Source organism: Podarcis vaucheri (genome assembly GCF_965113315.1).
Source record: "Podarcis vaucheri genome assembly, chromosome: 16".
Lineage (NCBI taxonomy): Eukaryota > Metazoa > Chordata > Lepidosauria > Squamata > Lacertidae > Podarcis > Podarcis vaucheri.
The window spans coordinates 20,288,270-20,304,580 of record NC_138754.1 but is presented as its reverse complement, the minus strand read 5'-3'; the positions used below and the strand labels follow the sequence as shown (position 1 = coordinate 20,304,580).

The 16,311-nt window shown below is 46.4% G+C and overlaps 1 protein-coding gene across 1 annotated transcript in view; it reads right to left on the bottom strand.

The window, feature by feature from the left end:
- Positions 1–7,948: 7,948 nt before the first annotated feature.
- Positions 7,949–16,311, bottom strand: part of FBXO21 (F-box protein 21) — a 29,556-nt gene continuing 21,193 nt past the window's right edge. Inside the window, exons 11-12 of the mRNA XM_082202895.1 lie at positions 15,782–15,939; positions 7,949–13,782 (exon numbers count right to left, since the gene is read on the bottom strand). Of these exons, the coding sequence (XP_082059021.1) occupies positions 13,607–13,782; positions 15,782–15,939 (334 nt within the window). The 3' untranslated portion in view covers positions 7,949–13,606. The remainder of the gene's footprint in view (positions 13,783–15,781; positions 15,940–16,311) is intronic.

Here is a 16,311-nt window from a genome sequence, read left to right as displayed (position 1 = left end):
AGCAGCTGCATGTGGAGGAGCGGAGACACGAACCCGGTTTCCCAGATTACGTGACTACCGCTCTTAACCACTACACCACACTGGCTCTCAAGCTTGACAAATCCCTCAGGTAGAGGGAAAGGTCCTAGAAGTTGACTAGAGCTGTTTTACAGGCACGGTAAAGCTGGTAACCCATTCTAGGGAGCAGTAGATTTCTGAGAAATTGCTTTGCTGAAGGGGCTTGAAAGCAAAGTTCTCATTTAAACCTGCAGTACCATTTTATGATGGACCCTAACCGTTGTGCCTTTACTAGTGACACTGTTCAGCACTATCCCTCACAGAGAGCTTTTTAATTAAAGCACCCTTGTATTTTTGATGCAGCTAAGCTTTAACTGGAAATAAGTTGCTTAGGAACTCTGAGTCCTTGCTGCAGATTCTCAGTGTGCGCTGCCACTCAGAGAAAACCCCTCCTGGGTCATGTTGCCTTGCTCCCATGTTCACTGAGGGAGTTGGTTGCAGAAGCCTTGGCTGTTTAAAATGATACGATACTGCTTTAAATGCATAGTGCAGAGAGGGGCTGTCGTGTGGGAGGAAAGGGTTCATTTCCCCCTTCCTGCAGGCTATTTTAAAAGATGTAACACCGAACAGCATTTAGCATAAGAAGAGTTTGGCCTTTACAGACTACAAAAATATTCCTTTGAATTTTTTTTTTTAAAGAAAAAAAGATGCCAGAAGAAGGAGCTATTTATGGAAACAACGCAAAGCACAAGTCCTATTAAAAGTATGCTAGAAATACAAATAAAGGTTTCAAAAATGACTCTCAGTGGTGTGCCATTTCGGCACTGCACGGAGATGGTGCGGTGCAGTGGTTAGAGCACAGGACTGGGAGGCCAGGGATCTAATCCTCACTCAGCCATGAATCCCACTGGATTATTCTGGGCCAGTCACTGCCTCTCAGCCTAGCCTACCTCACAGGGTAGTTGTGGGGACTTGAGCAACTTGGAGGGAAAAGGTAGGATTTGAATGCAATAAAATAAATAAATGGCATTTTATTGCTCACATGTACACATTTGTGCACAGGTGTGTTAAGGAGAAGAAACTTCACAAACAGCTCCCTTCATTGCTTTGACATCTACAGACCTTCAGGGAGGGGTCCTTTGACTTCCTAGCCCACATCCTAAACCCACCTGGTGGTGATGTTTCAGGGATTACTAGCTCATGAGATGACTCCTTGCCCACAAGATGTACAATGACTCTGGGTCCATCGACACAAGCTATGTCACTGCTCCTTGGTCCAGATCTCTTGGTGCCAGCTCTGTTGAGGACTGTGTGTCCCAACCTTCTCCTCTGGTTTCTTCAGCTGGTCTCCCTCCAGAAGAACTCTCAAGGAGATGCTCAGAAGGTCCCCAACCTGTGGGGATTCTGGTTCGTCCTTCGAGAATTCAGCACCTGTGTCATGGTCCTGTTCAAGGGTGATCGAAGTCCCAGCTGGGAACGTCAGGACTGGGGGCAAGATGGCAGGGTGGGAGCAGGAACGGGAGTCCAGAAGCCAGGAGTCATGAAGCCAAGGGTCTGAGGGTCAGGAAGCAAGGAGTCAAACGCAGCAAGGCAGGGAACATGTTGCTGTGGCAAAGAGCCGAAGAGAAAATGCTGACCTTATAACCCTTCCCAGCTCTTGCCACCAGGTGCTGTGAGTTACCAATCGGCCTCACCTGTGAGGCCGCACCTTGCCTCTTCAGAACAAACTTAGGAAGGCCCCAGTCTTGCAAAGTCCTATTGTTCACAGGGCCTGGCTCCCGCACGCACACCTGACAACCTGGTACTGGGTCAAGTGTAGACATCAAAAAGGCAGGGGGGAGGAACCTATGAACCTCTGCATGTTCCTGGACTACAACTCCCATCATCACTGGCCTTTGAGCTTTGCTGGCTGGGGCTGATGGGAATTGGAGCCCAAGCACATTTGGAGGCTCACCAGTTTCCCACCCCTTGTCTAACTGTTGCTGTACAAGGAACGGGGAAGGGTGCTATCTGGAACTGGCAGAGCTGTGGCAGAGTCCCAGATGCCCCAGTGGGAACTCATGAATGCGAACAATGGAGATTTGGAGAATGCAAGGGTAGAGAGATTTAGGAAATTGGAAAGGTAGGGATCAAATAATACTTACCTGTCCTGAAAAGGTGAGACAGAGTTGGCTCTCTGAGTTCCACAGTAATCTGCAGCTGCAAGGTTGTGACTGTATGCTGGGGTTCTAGCAGATGTTAGGCACAAGATCTTTGGCGGCTAGTGTCCTTGGGTATCCATGATGGGTGAGCATTCAGGAAAAGGCTCAGGTTATGATGGAGTGTCTCAAAGCAGGTCACCCTACTCACCAGCTTTTTTTATTTTGGTAAATACTTTTTATTTGACTTTAAGAAGATATAAGCATTTAACAAAAGCAATTAAAAAACCATATAAAGAGATTACCCTGGGACCCCACCCCATCCCCTCCATGGGTCCTAATGACAATGTTCACAACTGCATATCAGTTCATTATCCAAATTTTATAGCCATCTAAATTGTCCATATTTTTGGTTACTTTACAAGTGCGGTTAAAGTCCTGCTAATATTTTCATCTGCTTACAATGGTCTCCTAAATACATTATAATTTTTACTCCCATTCTTTTTTGAAGTTCTTGTCCTCTTGGTTTCTGAGCTTCCCAGTTAATTTTGCCATTTCAGCATCGTCCATCAACTTGGTGTGCCATTCCTCCTTGGTCGGAATGGTTTCTTCCTTCCATCTCTACTCACCAGCTCTTAGGACCCTCCTAATGTGATGAAAAAGAAAACAGGAAGAGTTTTGCTTGTGAAAGCAAGACGCTTCCCTGACAGGGGTCCTGACTCAACACAAGAAAAATAACATGCAAGGAGATGTGAGAGGAGGGAGGGAGAGCTGCTCCTACCAACTGTCTGGGGCTGATGGGAGTTGTAGTCCCAAGCCTCTGGAGGGCACCGGATTGGGGAAGGCTGTCACACACCGAAAGAATACCAAGGATTTGGTGCTGTTCGAATCACATGCTGCAAATGTCCCAGCAAAGGCTTCCAGGAAGCCTCTAATGCACATTCGGTCTGCTGAGCAACTTTTCCCTCTCTCTGCCCATCAACCAACGGTGCTGCTATTTGAACAGAGGCCAGGTTTGCCTGTGGCAACAGCCAGGGACTGCAGCATCGATGCAGTCCTTGCACGGCAGTTAAGGGGAGAAAGGGAGAGCAAGGTTGCGTAATTGAAGCATTCCTTATTCGATGGGATGCAGCTACAGGACAGGGTCATGTCCACATTCTTAACTCTGCCAGCGCAAAAGAAAGCAAAATAAAATAAAAGTTGTTCTGCTGTGTGGTTTCCCAATGTAAACAAGAACCCTGGAAGCTGCCATGTATTGAGTTAGACCATTGCTCTACCTTGCTTAGCATTGTCTACAGTGGTGCAGGGTCAGTGAATTAGGGGGACTAGGTTAAATGTTCCCCTGGGTATATGGAGAACGACATGCCCTCTGGACTGCATAAATAGACACACACACCCTCCTTGATTTCAGAATGCTGCAAAGCACAGGCTGCTAAAGAGATCTCTCCAGAGGGGATATGAAGAACAGCTTTCCGGGACTGTCCAGTTAAAGATCAGCCCTAAGTGGAGAGTTGAAAGTCTGGGGCAAAGCCAAATCTCTCTCTCTCTTTCTCTCTGCTACGCTAAATCACTCCCTCTAATAGCAAACACAGGTGATGAGTGCCAACAGAACTCAAGCCAACAAGGGGGCTGCTTAAGAGGACGGACGTGATTGGTGTCATCACAGAAAGCTGGCTGTTTTCAGAAGTAAAAAAAAAAAAGCAAACGAAGGGTTTGCTTCTCCCAGAGCAGTCCAAGTAAGGCTGAGGATGCTTGGCAGCCACAGAATAACGACCTGTTGGAAAAGATAAATCGAAAACAAGAGGGAAGGTAGTGGGATGCCCTGTCCATGGCTAACTCTGTGCCAACTTGTATAAAAAAATTGGGGGGGGGGGGGAATAAGCCCTGTCCACAAGATGCGGCACATGCACACCATTTGAATGGCAATGCCCATCAGCTTTGGGTGGGGTGGTCCCCACAAATATTTTATTGGGGAGTTGGTTCCTACAGGGGCCACATTGCTGGCCCAGTGTGCTGTGATCTGGCCAGCTGGTGCAGTCTCAGCAAAGGATGCCACCCCATTACTAGAAATGAAGCAAGATTCTCAGTCCAGTCATTTTTTGTATGTCCTTCTCTTCAGGCCTGTGGATGGCCATCTGTCTGGGATTATCGTAAGGAAGCGATCATTTAGCATGGCTTCTTCACTCTACTTTTTTAATCAAGCAAGCTTACCTAGACATAGAGAAGTGACATGTGTTTTATCTCTTTTAAGCTGCTGTTGATGTTCATCATCCTTTGAATATTTTTTAAAACCCATTTTTTAAAAAAGGGTTTCAATCAATAATTTTAATGGATTAGAGAGTGTGTGTGTGTGTGTGTGTGTGTGTGTGTGTGTGTGTAGGAGTACAGTGGTACCTCGGGTTAAGAACTTAATTCGTTCTGGAGGTCCGTTCTTAACCTGAAACTGTTCTTAACCTGAGGTACCACTTTAGCTAATGGGGCCTCCTGGTGCTGCTGCGCACTGAGGCACGATTTCTGTTCTCATCCTGAGGTAAAGTTCTTAACCCGAGTTACAATTTCTGGGTTAGCAGAGTCTGTAACCTGAAGTGTCTGTAACCTGAGGTACCACTGTATATAAATTTTGTTAGTGAGAGAAATAAATTCTGTTAAGCAGGCGGTTGAACTACATAGATGGCCTCCCAGGTCCCTTACAACCCTAGGGAAATCTAACCAAATGGGACCAGCTCCATGACATTTTTCATTCTTTCCTAAACTTATGCACATCCGCAGTTGGAGGCAGTAACACTTCTGAACCGGTTGCTGAAAACCACAGGAAGAGAGAGTGCTGCTGAGCTCAGGTCCAAGTTGTGAGCTTCCTACAAACATCTAAGTTAGCCACTGTGAGAACTAGATGGGGCATTGGCCTGATCCAGCAGGCTCTTTTTATTCTCTTACTCTGAGCTGTTTGGAGGAAGGAACCAAAACAAGGAATAAACTAATATGAAATTTGGGAAGAGCTGATAGGAGACAAATCAAATGGCTTCAGGAGCCAGACAGGGAGCGCAGACGAGAGGCTGCCCTTGCTAACCTAATCAATGGCGCAATAATGCAAGGCATACAACCAGGGGCTCAGAGGGCCGTGAGATCCGATGACGGGCACACTGTTCCAATGTTTTTCTATAATTCTGCGTGCATATCATCTCTCATGCCCAGCCCTCACATCTAAGCACAGCATCTTCTAAAAGCTGCTTTGCTCACGTGGCAACATCCTCCTGACTAGCAAAGAGAAATTAATTATGCCGTCAAAACACGGAAATCTGCCTACTAAGGCACTCTTGCCTATCTCTGGTAGCGAGCACCACCATAACAAGACAGGTTTCCTGGAAGATACAAGGCAGCATGTCTGAGGAATCTGCTTTCCACGTCAGCTTGTCGAGGGCTGTTTTGACAGGGGAGAAGTGTGAAATTGCGCTTGCCTGCCTGTCAGGGCAGGCAAAGAGCTGTCAGTTTCTGTATCATCTGCAGGGTGCAGACACCCTCCCTTCCAGTGAATTTCTTATCTTATTGCTCCACACACTTGTGGCATGCTGACTTCCGCACGCTGTCAGGCTATTGGGCAGAGCATCCCCCTTTGCTGCCAAGCACGAGGGCAAAATTCTGCACGTATGAGAGGGAAACCCCTCCCCCAGCAATTCCACTGGCGCCAAACCACAGTCCTGCCAGTTTATCTGTAGCAGAAGCAGACCAAGAAAACAGCAAGTACTTATTCTCCCTGCTTCAAAGTTTGGGGTCAGACTTGGATCCGGGAGACTGGAGTTCTACTCCCTAGGCTATGAAATCCACTGGATGACCTTGGGCCAGACCACTGTCTCTCAACCTAGCCTACTTGTTGTGGGAAGGGGGGGGGACACCAATGTATGCCACCTCGAGCTCCTTGGAGGAAAGGTGGGGTATCTTCCTATAGACATAAAAATGTAAGGCTGTTGTCATGCTGCAGTTTGCTTAGCTGCCAGTAGGTGGCCACATCAAGTGTAGTATGGTAACAGGTCAAGCAAGTGAGCAAGCAGCACATGGGGCAGGCAGCAGGGTTTTGGGTGACCTGTGAGGGGATAGGCAAGGGGTTGGGTAAGGTGTAAAGAGTTTATTCAAAGGGAGGGGAGGTTGGCCATGTGTGGGAGAAGGGAGATAGGTAAAGTGCTTGGCCGATAGGCAGTGTTGGTGAGCAGAGTGAGAAGCCCCTTGTTGTTTGGTCATTCAGTCGTGTCCGACTCTTCGTGACCCCATGGACCAGAGCACGCCAGGCACTCCTGTCTTCCACTGCCTCCCGCAGTTTGGTCAGACTCATGTTAGTAGCTTCAAGAACACTGTCCAACCATCTCGTCCTCTGTCGTCCCCTTCTCCTTGTGCCCTCCATTTTTCCCAACATCAGGGACTTTTCCAGGGAGTCTTCTCTTCTCATGAAGTGGCCAAAGTTTTGGAGCCTCAGCTTCAGGATCTGTCCTTCCAGTGAGCACTGAGGGCTGGTTTCCTTAAGAAGCCCCTAGTAAATGCAATAAATACCTAAAATATAGTAATACTGTTTAGCAAATCTGAATACCTAACAAAGTCCACCCACGAGCCTAGCAGACTGAGACCATAACAGTCAGCAACTTTTTGAAAATGACCGCATTTGAAAACAGAGAGGTAAAAAACAAGCCACCATTTTGTACACTTTGAAAAGGGTTGGTCGAAGCACAGCAGCCTGAACAACGTCCTTGAAATCCCCTACAATTTGCCTGACCCAAGTTTTTAAAAAAGTTGTTGTTGTTTTAAAGCAGCCTCGTAATTGTCAGTCTACAGCACTCTTGCCAGCCAAGCATATTGTACTCTAACCCAGACAGTAACAATTAGGCAAAGCCATTATTTTTACGAGCAAATGTGGTCAGACACTGGGTGATGCATCATCCCTGGTTACCCACAGTTCCTATGGACCGTTTCTGCTTATGTACATTCCGATGTTTCGCAGGTGAGAGACAAGAACATGCTCAGGAACACCTTTATTCCTACACCAGTTGTCATTTCATGAGTTTGTGAAGAACGGATGGCACAATGGTTATTCCAATATCTGGCATTCAAAGGAATATTGTCTCTGCCACTACACACACATAGTGTGTACACACCAGTCATGGCTGGTGGCCATTGATAGAATTTTTGCCGCAAAAGGCTAATATGGCTACTTCTGGTAGAAATTACTGGAATGTATGTTCTTCTTGTTCTCTTACGCTATATGTTAGGTCCACAAACTGCACATATTCCATCAGTTTAAGTTGCCATTCTTTAGTCGGGACTTCGCTCGTTTTCCATTTTTGGGCTAACAAAACACAGGCTGCAGTAGTGGCATACAAAAAAACAGCAACCTTTTCAGACACTTGGGAATTTCCATCTGAATTATCCCCAACAAAAAGGACTCTGGTTGTTGTTTTTTTTTTTTAAAAAAAATCAATTCAGTATGGAAAATGTTTATTGAATATATGGGGGGAAATTGTGTACACTTGAAAACGTTGGCAGCATGAAGATAAATTCAGCAGTGTAAGCAAGTTTTGATGAATGTAATAATGGAATATTGAATGGTTTAGTTTATATAAAATATGCAGGGATTTATGATATGCAAAATGAACCATGGAAAGAGAAGAAGGAAAGTCATTTATATTTTAAGGTTGTTTAAATGAATACTCTAAATTGTAAAACAGAAAATTTAATTAATTTTTTTTTTTTGAGACAGAGAGAGAGAGAGAGAGAGAATATGAAATTACTGGAATGTAGGAAGTTTTAATACAGAAGACCAAGAGTCAATATTTAAAGCAGTAGTTACTTTTATTGGGATCTCTTCCCCAACCATATAGTCTAGGAACAAACTCCCAACTCCCTCAACCCCTCCAGAAACAAAAAAAAAAAAACAAAAAACCCAAAACCCACCCTGAAGCAATTCATGAAAAATAAGTTATGGAAAATCCACAGCAGTCAAAATAACATATTGCCAGTTCACCACAGAGTGTTCCCATCATTCACAAGTTGGATGCAAAAAAGAAGAAGAAAAAAGTTCACAGCCTCAATCCAGTGACCCTCCATGCAAAGAGCTTATGCACCTTATCAGTACAAAGAGTTCATGCAAGGAAGCAACGCATCCTGCCGCTCTAGGATGAACGACCGTTTTCACCAGTTGACCTTAACCATTAAGTTACACAAGGTTCTCTGCTCGGGTTCAATCATCCTAAGGAAGGAACAACATTCAACAAAAACTGTCCTAGCCAACACTCAGTGGAGATGCGCCCCCCAATGCTTCTAGACTTCCATCTGCGCCGGCCAACATGGCCAACAGTCAGGAATGATTGGAAACGACCATTGACTTCTGGCTCTCCATCCAGACATTTGGGAAAGGCTCTCCAAATTTGCCATGGAGCTCTCCTACTTTCCAGAGAATTCTGGGATATGTTCTTGGTCATACACTTGTGGCCACCCAACAGTGGTGGCCATCTTTGTTTGCTTATGCACCTGCTCTGATAACGCAAGGAGGTGCAGGTGAGGGGTGTGTTGGTGAGATTCTTCTCTCTCTCTCTCTCTCAGTTGTCCATTGCTTTGGCCACTTTCCTTTGAGCCCAAGTCTCTTCTGGTATTGGAGCTTCGGGTTGGGGGAGGTAGGAAGAATTTGGGCTAACATGTGTATGTGCTTTGGACTAAATGAAAAATGGAAACAATGTTCAGTCAGAAGCAGTATGTGTCTCTGAGAATCAGTTGCTGGGGATCACACGGGAGAGTGATGCTGCTCTTGGAACCTGCCTGATGGCTTACCCATGGCATCTGGTTGACCACAATGAGAAATGGATGCTAGATGAGAAGTCCACATGGGTGGACTTCAACTCCCACCACCTGTGACCATTAGGCTAAGGTGGTTGTGGGTGATGGGAGCTGTGGTCCACCCACATCTAGAAGACCTAGAAAAGACCTTGGCCTGATCGAGCAAGGCTAGTCATACATCTTCATGCTTGATCTGACCCAGCAGGAATACCCTCAAGTCCTTAAAATCCTGGGCATCAAACTTGGTGAGATATGCTTCTGAGCAGAGAAGCTTAGGCCACAACAATCACTAAACCGCCCTACTTTCAAGTCTCATAATTATTCCCAAGTTTGGAAAGTACGTGTGCCAGTTGTACGGAGATGTATCTGTTTGGCCACAGTTCTCACACACATTTGGGGAGTGACTTGCTCTTGCTCTCAGGACCTGTTTTCAATACCAGGCCTCAGACCCAGACTAGGAAACTGTTAATAAAGAAGGTAGCCCCCTCTGGGAATGTGTAAAGTGCATTTCTTTTTCCCACTGGGAGAACCACAGGCAGTTCCAAACCAGCAGGGATAATGGAGAGGCTTAGATGTAGGGGTTATGGGGAAGGCTTTTCAGCCTGGGAGGGCCACATGATAGTGGGTGGGGAAAAGTAGGTGCAGCAACAGCTGCGACTTTTCCTTCTGTACCAAGGGCCACGATCCAGCTGCAAAAAAAGTCACAAATCTCCACTTCCTGCCCCTCCCCCCATCTCTCCATCGAGACAAACAAGAGGCATCACCACAGTTCAATAACATATCCCAGCCAGGCAGAAGCACTCAAGGAATTCAGCCTGGGTAGCTCAATTGGTTAGAGCATGGTGCTGCTAACGCCAAGGTTGCAGGTTCAATCCCCAGATGGAACAGCTGCATATTCTCGCATTGCAAGGGGTTGGACTAGATGACCCCCAGGGTCCCTTCCAGCTCTACAATTCTATGACGTCATTGAACAGGATATGTGGCCTGGGGATAATCTTGAAGACGGGACAGAAAGGGCTGGAAAGGAGTATTTGGCCTACGAGCTGGTTGAAAAGCGATGTGTGTGTGTGTGTGTGTGTGTGTATAATTTCACCAGGCAGGCTTGAAGCCAAGAACCTCTTTTAAAAATAACCTATTGTGCATAAATTAAAACAAAACCATGGAGAGCCAGCAATACAGCAGTCACTCTGAACACACACAATTCACTATGACAGGGCGGCTGATGCAGTTCCACAGAATGATAAATCACAGCAGCAAAGGGACTTTCATTCGTATATCTACCACAGGCCCAGAATCCACCCTGTTTAAAAATATAGAAATGCCCAAGCAAAGACACTCATTTATATTAACCCCCCTCTGTAGTCCTGCCATCGACTACTAGTAGAATAAAGTATAGCTATGGACTAACAGTCTAGAAGACAAGATAGATATAAACACAGTTATAATAACCTGAAGAAGTGAACATTTTGTTTCAGAGATGCTATCAAGAGCAAAGGGGAAGGGGGAGATAAGACGACCCCCCCCCAACCCTCCATGCTTGAAACTCTCCTCTAAAAATCTCATTTTTTGTGAGCAAAACTGCATATTGTAGATTAGCTGTACAAAGTATTCTTTTTTAATATCATTATACTGTTTCGAGTTATTTATTTATTTATTTATATATATTTATATATATATATATAGCACCTTCCATATAAAGGACGAGTTCTAAGTGGTTTACAAACAAACCAAAATCTGAGAGCACCTTGGGAGGAAGTACCACAGGCCAAGTATCTGACTACTAAAAACACAGAAAAGGGAACTAAAGGAGCTTTTGGATCAAGGTCACATGCCTAGTGTTGATGCAGGGCCCAAGACTCAGTGGCAGGAATCCCGCCACGCTTTTAAAAGCAGCAGTCTTCAGTCTTTTACCCAAGCATGCATTTGGGGACCTGCTTTTTCATTCATTTATTTTTTTAAACCATATTCAGTGTATGGTGGTAGCGCTTGCTGCTGCAGCCCACCTTGGTACAGGGTCCTGACCTGCCAGCTTTAAAGATGAATGCTTTAAAAAGGAGCCAGCTGCACACGGAGGAGGTTGAGGCAGACACATTGTTCCCTAGTTGCAGAGGAGGAGCAGCAGCAGCTTTCCCCAAAAGAGAGGGAGAAATTCAGTGTATTGCTAAAGTTCTTACCCCTGAAATGATGAATCGGGATTCATGTCATACTGAGAACTGTAGGGCAGGGTGCAGGGAGCCTCCGGCCCCACAGACGCTGCTGAATTAGAACTCCCTTCGTCCCTATATATGTAAAAAAGCCCAAAGCATTTACGTTAGGGGTGATAGGGGCAGAAATCCCCTCTCAAAAATCATGTTGGAAGTTGTTTATGTAGGTAACAGCAGCAGCTAGGATTCTACATGCGAAGAAATGGAAGGAAGAAGAAGTTCCAACCAAGGAAGAATGGGTAAGTTAATGGACTGTGCATGACTGGCAAAATTAACATCAAAATCAAGACAATCTAATGATGAGTGTTTTATGGAAGAATGGATGCCCTTTTCGGACTATTTAAATAAATATTATAGCATGATGAACTCGCGAGCAGGATTTGATCTACGAGCGGCAGAAGTAATTAGATGATAATATTGTGGTTATGATTTGATGGAAGACAGGGTGCAGCAGAAGGGGAGAAACGACAACTTGCATGGAAAATGGGGTGGGAAGTTGGTAAAAATGAGAAGGAAGACGAAATTCTGTATGTTGAAACTTAGTAAAACGTAACGGGGGGAAAAGAACTCGCTTCATCCCCAGTGAACGCAGAAGGCTTGGGATGATGGGAATTGTAGTTCTGCAACATCTGGAAGGCCAGAGGTCCCTCACACCTGCTATGTAGGATTTTGTCTCTCCAGTTCTGATTCCATTTACTACAAATGCTTTCAAGGATTTTTTGGCTCTTTTGGACTAGCCCTCTAAGCTGCTTCAAGTTGTCCCCAGCAGATAACGTAAAAGAGGGGTGAGGAACCTGTGGACCTCCATGTGTTTTTGGATTCCAGCTCCCATCAGCACCAACCAGCGTGGGGATGATGGGAAATGTAGCCCAAGAACAGAGGGCCACAGATTGCCCATCCCTGAGAGAATTTCACAAGGATATACGCTGGTTAAAATATTACTAGAAATACCGCATGCACGACAAAGAGTTCTCCTGAAAGGAATGGTTTCTCTGCTACTAACATTCAAAACTACATATTGTTTTACCCCTCACAACGTGATAATGATAGTTTACCTGAAGCCTTCCCAAGCCTGCAATCCGGTAAATATCGACTGCCCTCTGCTTAGAAAGACGGCCATTTTAAAAGTACATGTTTTCCACCTCTTTGCGGTGCATGTTTACAGTGTTTAACAAAATACAAAGGTGCACAATCGGCTGTTTCCCCCCAGCCTGCTTAGGTACCGTTCTGGTTGCTGGGCTGCAAATCAAGTAAGATTTTGTGGACGTTCCCTGATTAATAGGACTTCCCGTTTTCCTCCAAATGGAGCTTGGTTTGAACCATGGTCACTAACATTGTGCCCACCGGTACCTCATACAGCACTCACAAAAGGCCCCAGTAAAACCCCCTCAAAAATCCACAACGCAGGAGGGACTCTGTGCTCTTCCCGCTCAGATTCCGTTTGCTTAGTCTTTCCTACATTCAACACCCTCCCCTGCTTTAAACACGCCCTAATTTCATTGGATGCCAGGACTGGACCCCCTGCCCTCCCATCCATTCTGAGCAGCCATTTTGGGGGGCGGCAGCCATTTTCTGTCACGCTACACACCCACAGCAGCCATTTTGTGACTGGTGCCCATGGCACCATCTCAAAATTTCCCCTGGCTCCAAAAGGTTGGCAGCCCTTGACTACACAAAAACACACACACAAAAAGCCCAGGAGATTTGTCTTGACAAACGTGAGGTTTTCACAGCACAGCATGGATACTCCTCTTTAGGCACAGGGAAATATCACAGCAACATGAGCAGCTCCTTCCAAGACTGGTGCAGAGCAAGAGGAGTGCGGTGTGTGTGTGTGTGTGTAATGGAATCTGTGAAGCCTGGAGAAAAAAGCCAGCATGAGCGATAGTTTGGAGCAGTGGGAGGAGATCGGCTCAGTGCAAGATCTTTGGACAAAGAAGTTTCAATATAATTCCCAAGATTTTGGCACAGGGCTGCATGGAATTGAAGGTGGGCAACGAGGTCTGTGAAAAAGCCATGTTCTTTCCAGGGTATGCACATAACTCAAGACCTTCATTACACCGCAAATGTGGAGGACTAACCCTATCCGTAAGGTGCCAACTTTTCCAGTCTCTGGGCCACCCCAAACACTCCCCAAAGTCTGTGGTGGGGAAACAAAGAGCTTTCGAGGTCCAAGAGCAGTAAGGAGGACCGTGTACTTCGTACACAGAAGTCATTTCCGACAAATAGCATCTGCACACCTCAGCAGCTCAGGTGTCCTGCAGTATTTCACTAGTATTGGCACGGCTTTAGCTGGGTGGTTAAAGAACAAAAAACTTCATCCCTAGTTATCAAGCAAAATGTGATCCCTAGTTAAGCCGGAGAACTGTCAAGAACGGTTCCCGTGACGCAGCTCTCGCTGCTGCCGCCACCACACAAAAGCCATCTTTCACACCAGCAAAGACAGACAGAAGTTCATTCCTTGCTCCCGTACGTTTTCTGGACATCCGCAAGTGTCAGCTTCAGGTCCTCAGGGTACCGGAACTCCAGCTCAGCGTTTGCTAGGTAGTGCGTGCCGGCAAACTCTGCGAAGTAGCGGCCAATGTCCGGGTGAGGGATTTCTCGGGGCTCCATGTTGTACTCCAGATTCTCTGCAAGAGGAAGAAACAAAGGGAAGGTGACCGTTTCCGCAAGCTTGACAAAAAGAACCGTGGGGGTGCCTGGTGCCCGTTTGGGACTGGCAGGGAGAAAAGCGGGGAGGCTGTGGGGCTCTGCAGTGTGGGAAGGCAAGGCCACACCGGTGGGTCAAGGTTCAGGCAGTAAACAAGGAAAGGATCTAGGGAGCTCTAGCAAGGAACAGGCTAAAACAGCTATTTACGTGGCAGCAGTGCCAGGTTCAACCCGATTATTAGCATCTGCAAGGTGCTGCTGTTCTACTTCAAAGGTTCAGCCTGCCCCTGGAACCTCCTATTGCGATGGAGTACGGGGGTGGGTTTCCTCCGGTCCTCCTGCAGTGGAGTCCTCTGAGTCAGAGGATGGCAGTGCCACCTTCTCAGGTCAGGGGGCTACTAGCCACCCCAGGTCTCTCTGAACTCATTTCTGAAGCTTGGCCTGCACACCCATTGCCTTTTGCTTCAGACTCTCTGCCTCATCCCTGGAAGATGACTGCAGGGTCACGACACTGGGCAACAACAGGCAGAGTCAGGGGCAAAGGCAGGCCGGGCCAACTAATTCCACTTCCGTCCCTGTCCTCCTCTCTGCCAAGTTCTAGAAGAGCAACCCTGGGGCTAAGGAGGAGGAAGCTGGCAGGCAGGGTTTCTCCTTGGACTTCCTGTAAGCAAGAAGGCAGACAGGTGGGGTCTGGCTGTGGGCAGGCCGAGATCAGAAGGGCGGAATCCTACATACCCTAACAGACTAGCCTCCCCTGAAGAAGTGGCTTGTATCTGCTGTTATTCGGGGACTCTGTTGCCATTCAGAGTGGAGGATACTCTAAAGAAACAACAACAGTGTCTGCTCCGGGAAGATGCCCCTCTTGGTAATTTGGCTGTATGAGTCTGCAAAAAGCCAATCCCTATAGCAGGCATAGGCAAACTCCGGCCCTCCAGATGTTTGGGACTACAATTCCCATCATCCCTAGCGAACAGGACCAGTGGTCAGGGATGATGGGAATCGTAGTCCCAAACATCTGGAGGGCCGGAGTTTGCCTATGCCTGCCCTATAGGGACTGGACCTGCAGTTGCCACCAGAGGCCCTTCCTTCATGTGTCTTCTCTGAGAGAGGTGTGGAGGGTGGCAATGAGGCAATGACTCCCTGTTTGTGTTGAACGCTTTCCTCAAGTAAACACTTGTCGTCGTAAGAACACAAGAAAAGCCCGCTGGATCAGGACCATCTGTGGTCCTGTGGGCAGATGCTGAAAGTGGAGATGGGGAACCTGTGGCTCTGCAGACATTGCTGGACTACAACTCCCATCATCCCAAGCCATTGGCTCTTCTGACTGGGTCTGATGGGAGTTGCCTTGAGAAGATGAAGAGAGGCAGGCAGAGAGAGAGAGAGATGATTTCTTTTTAAATACCAGTTCATCTACAATTATACAGCTTGAACTAAAGGAGGTGGACAGGCAAGTACATACCCATCACCCAGGCAATACTAGTATTTAAAGAACCAGCTAGGTGCCTATCATCTGGGCACTTCTGAGCGTGAAGCTCAATACTTAGAATAAGAAAATTTATGGCAGGTTGCATATTTAAGAAAAACCCTTCCAAACACCCATTTGTCTTGCGGTACAGAGCACCCTCTAGTGGAAGATCCCATCTTTTCAAATATTACTTGCATAGCATTTTTGATCTGCAGACTACACTACGTCCTTTTACAATTCTTACCTTATTTATACTCATGAGACAGACAATGAGTATTATCCCAAATTACTTTTCACCTGCATGCTTATTTTTATTCTTTAATATTTCTATTCTGCCTTTCACAGACTTAAGGTGCCATTTAGCTCCTAGCTTTCATATCTCAAGTTTCTAACACCAGCCTGCACCCCTGATTTGCACAGCTTCACTGGCATGTGTTAAAAACCTGGGGTTTCTTTTCACATCAGAAAAGGCTGAACCCGTTTCCCCCGAAGGAGAATGTCCCAGTGCTGCTTACCTTGGGCTGCGTATCGGCATGATCCATCCTCCACCAATACGTTGTAGAAGGGCTGCTGGGAACCATGCGGCAAACTATGAACGTTCATGTTCCGGATCCATTCGTTCCCCATCATGCATGCCGGGTCCCAGCCGTAGATGACACAGTTATAGCCGTATCTAAATTGAAAAATAGTGGGGAAAGGCGCACACCTCAATTGACAGTCAAATCAGAGGCAATATGGTACATATGCATTGGGGTGCCTGGGTGGAATCAAGAGGTTCTGCAAGAACCCTTTGGGTCCTTATCCTGCTCTACATTTCTCTGATTCTATGGCTGTAACTGTTGACAATTGCAAAACTCCCCTAGGAAAATAAGAGACTGGTATCCTATTGGGAAAAAAGGGTTCTTGTCCCCACCCCCTTTCATTACAGCCATAATTTCACATGACAACATCACAAAGGAGAGTATCCAGCCCTCGTATATGGAAAGAGTAGGTCTACTCTAAGTAGAATGAAAAGAGCAAAAAGAGCCAAAAAGAGCAAAACATC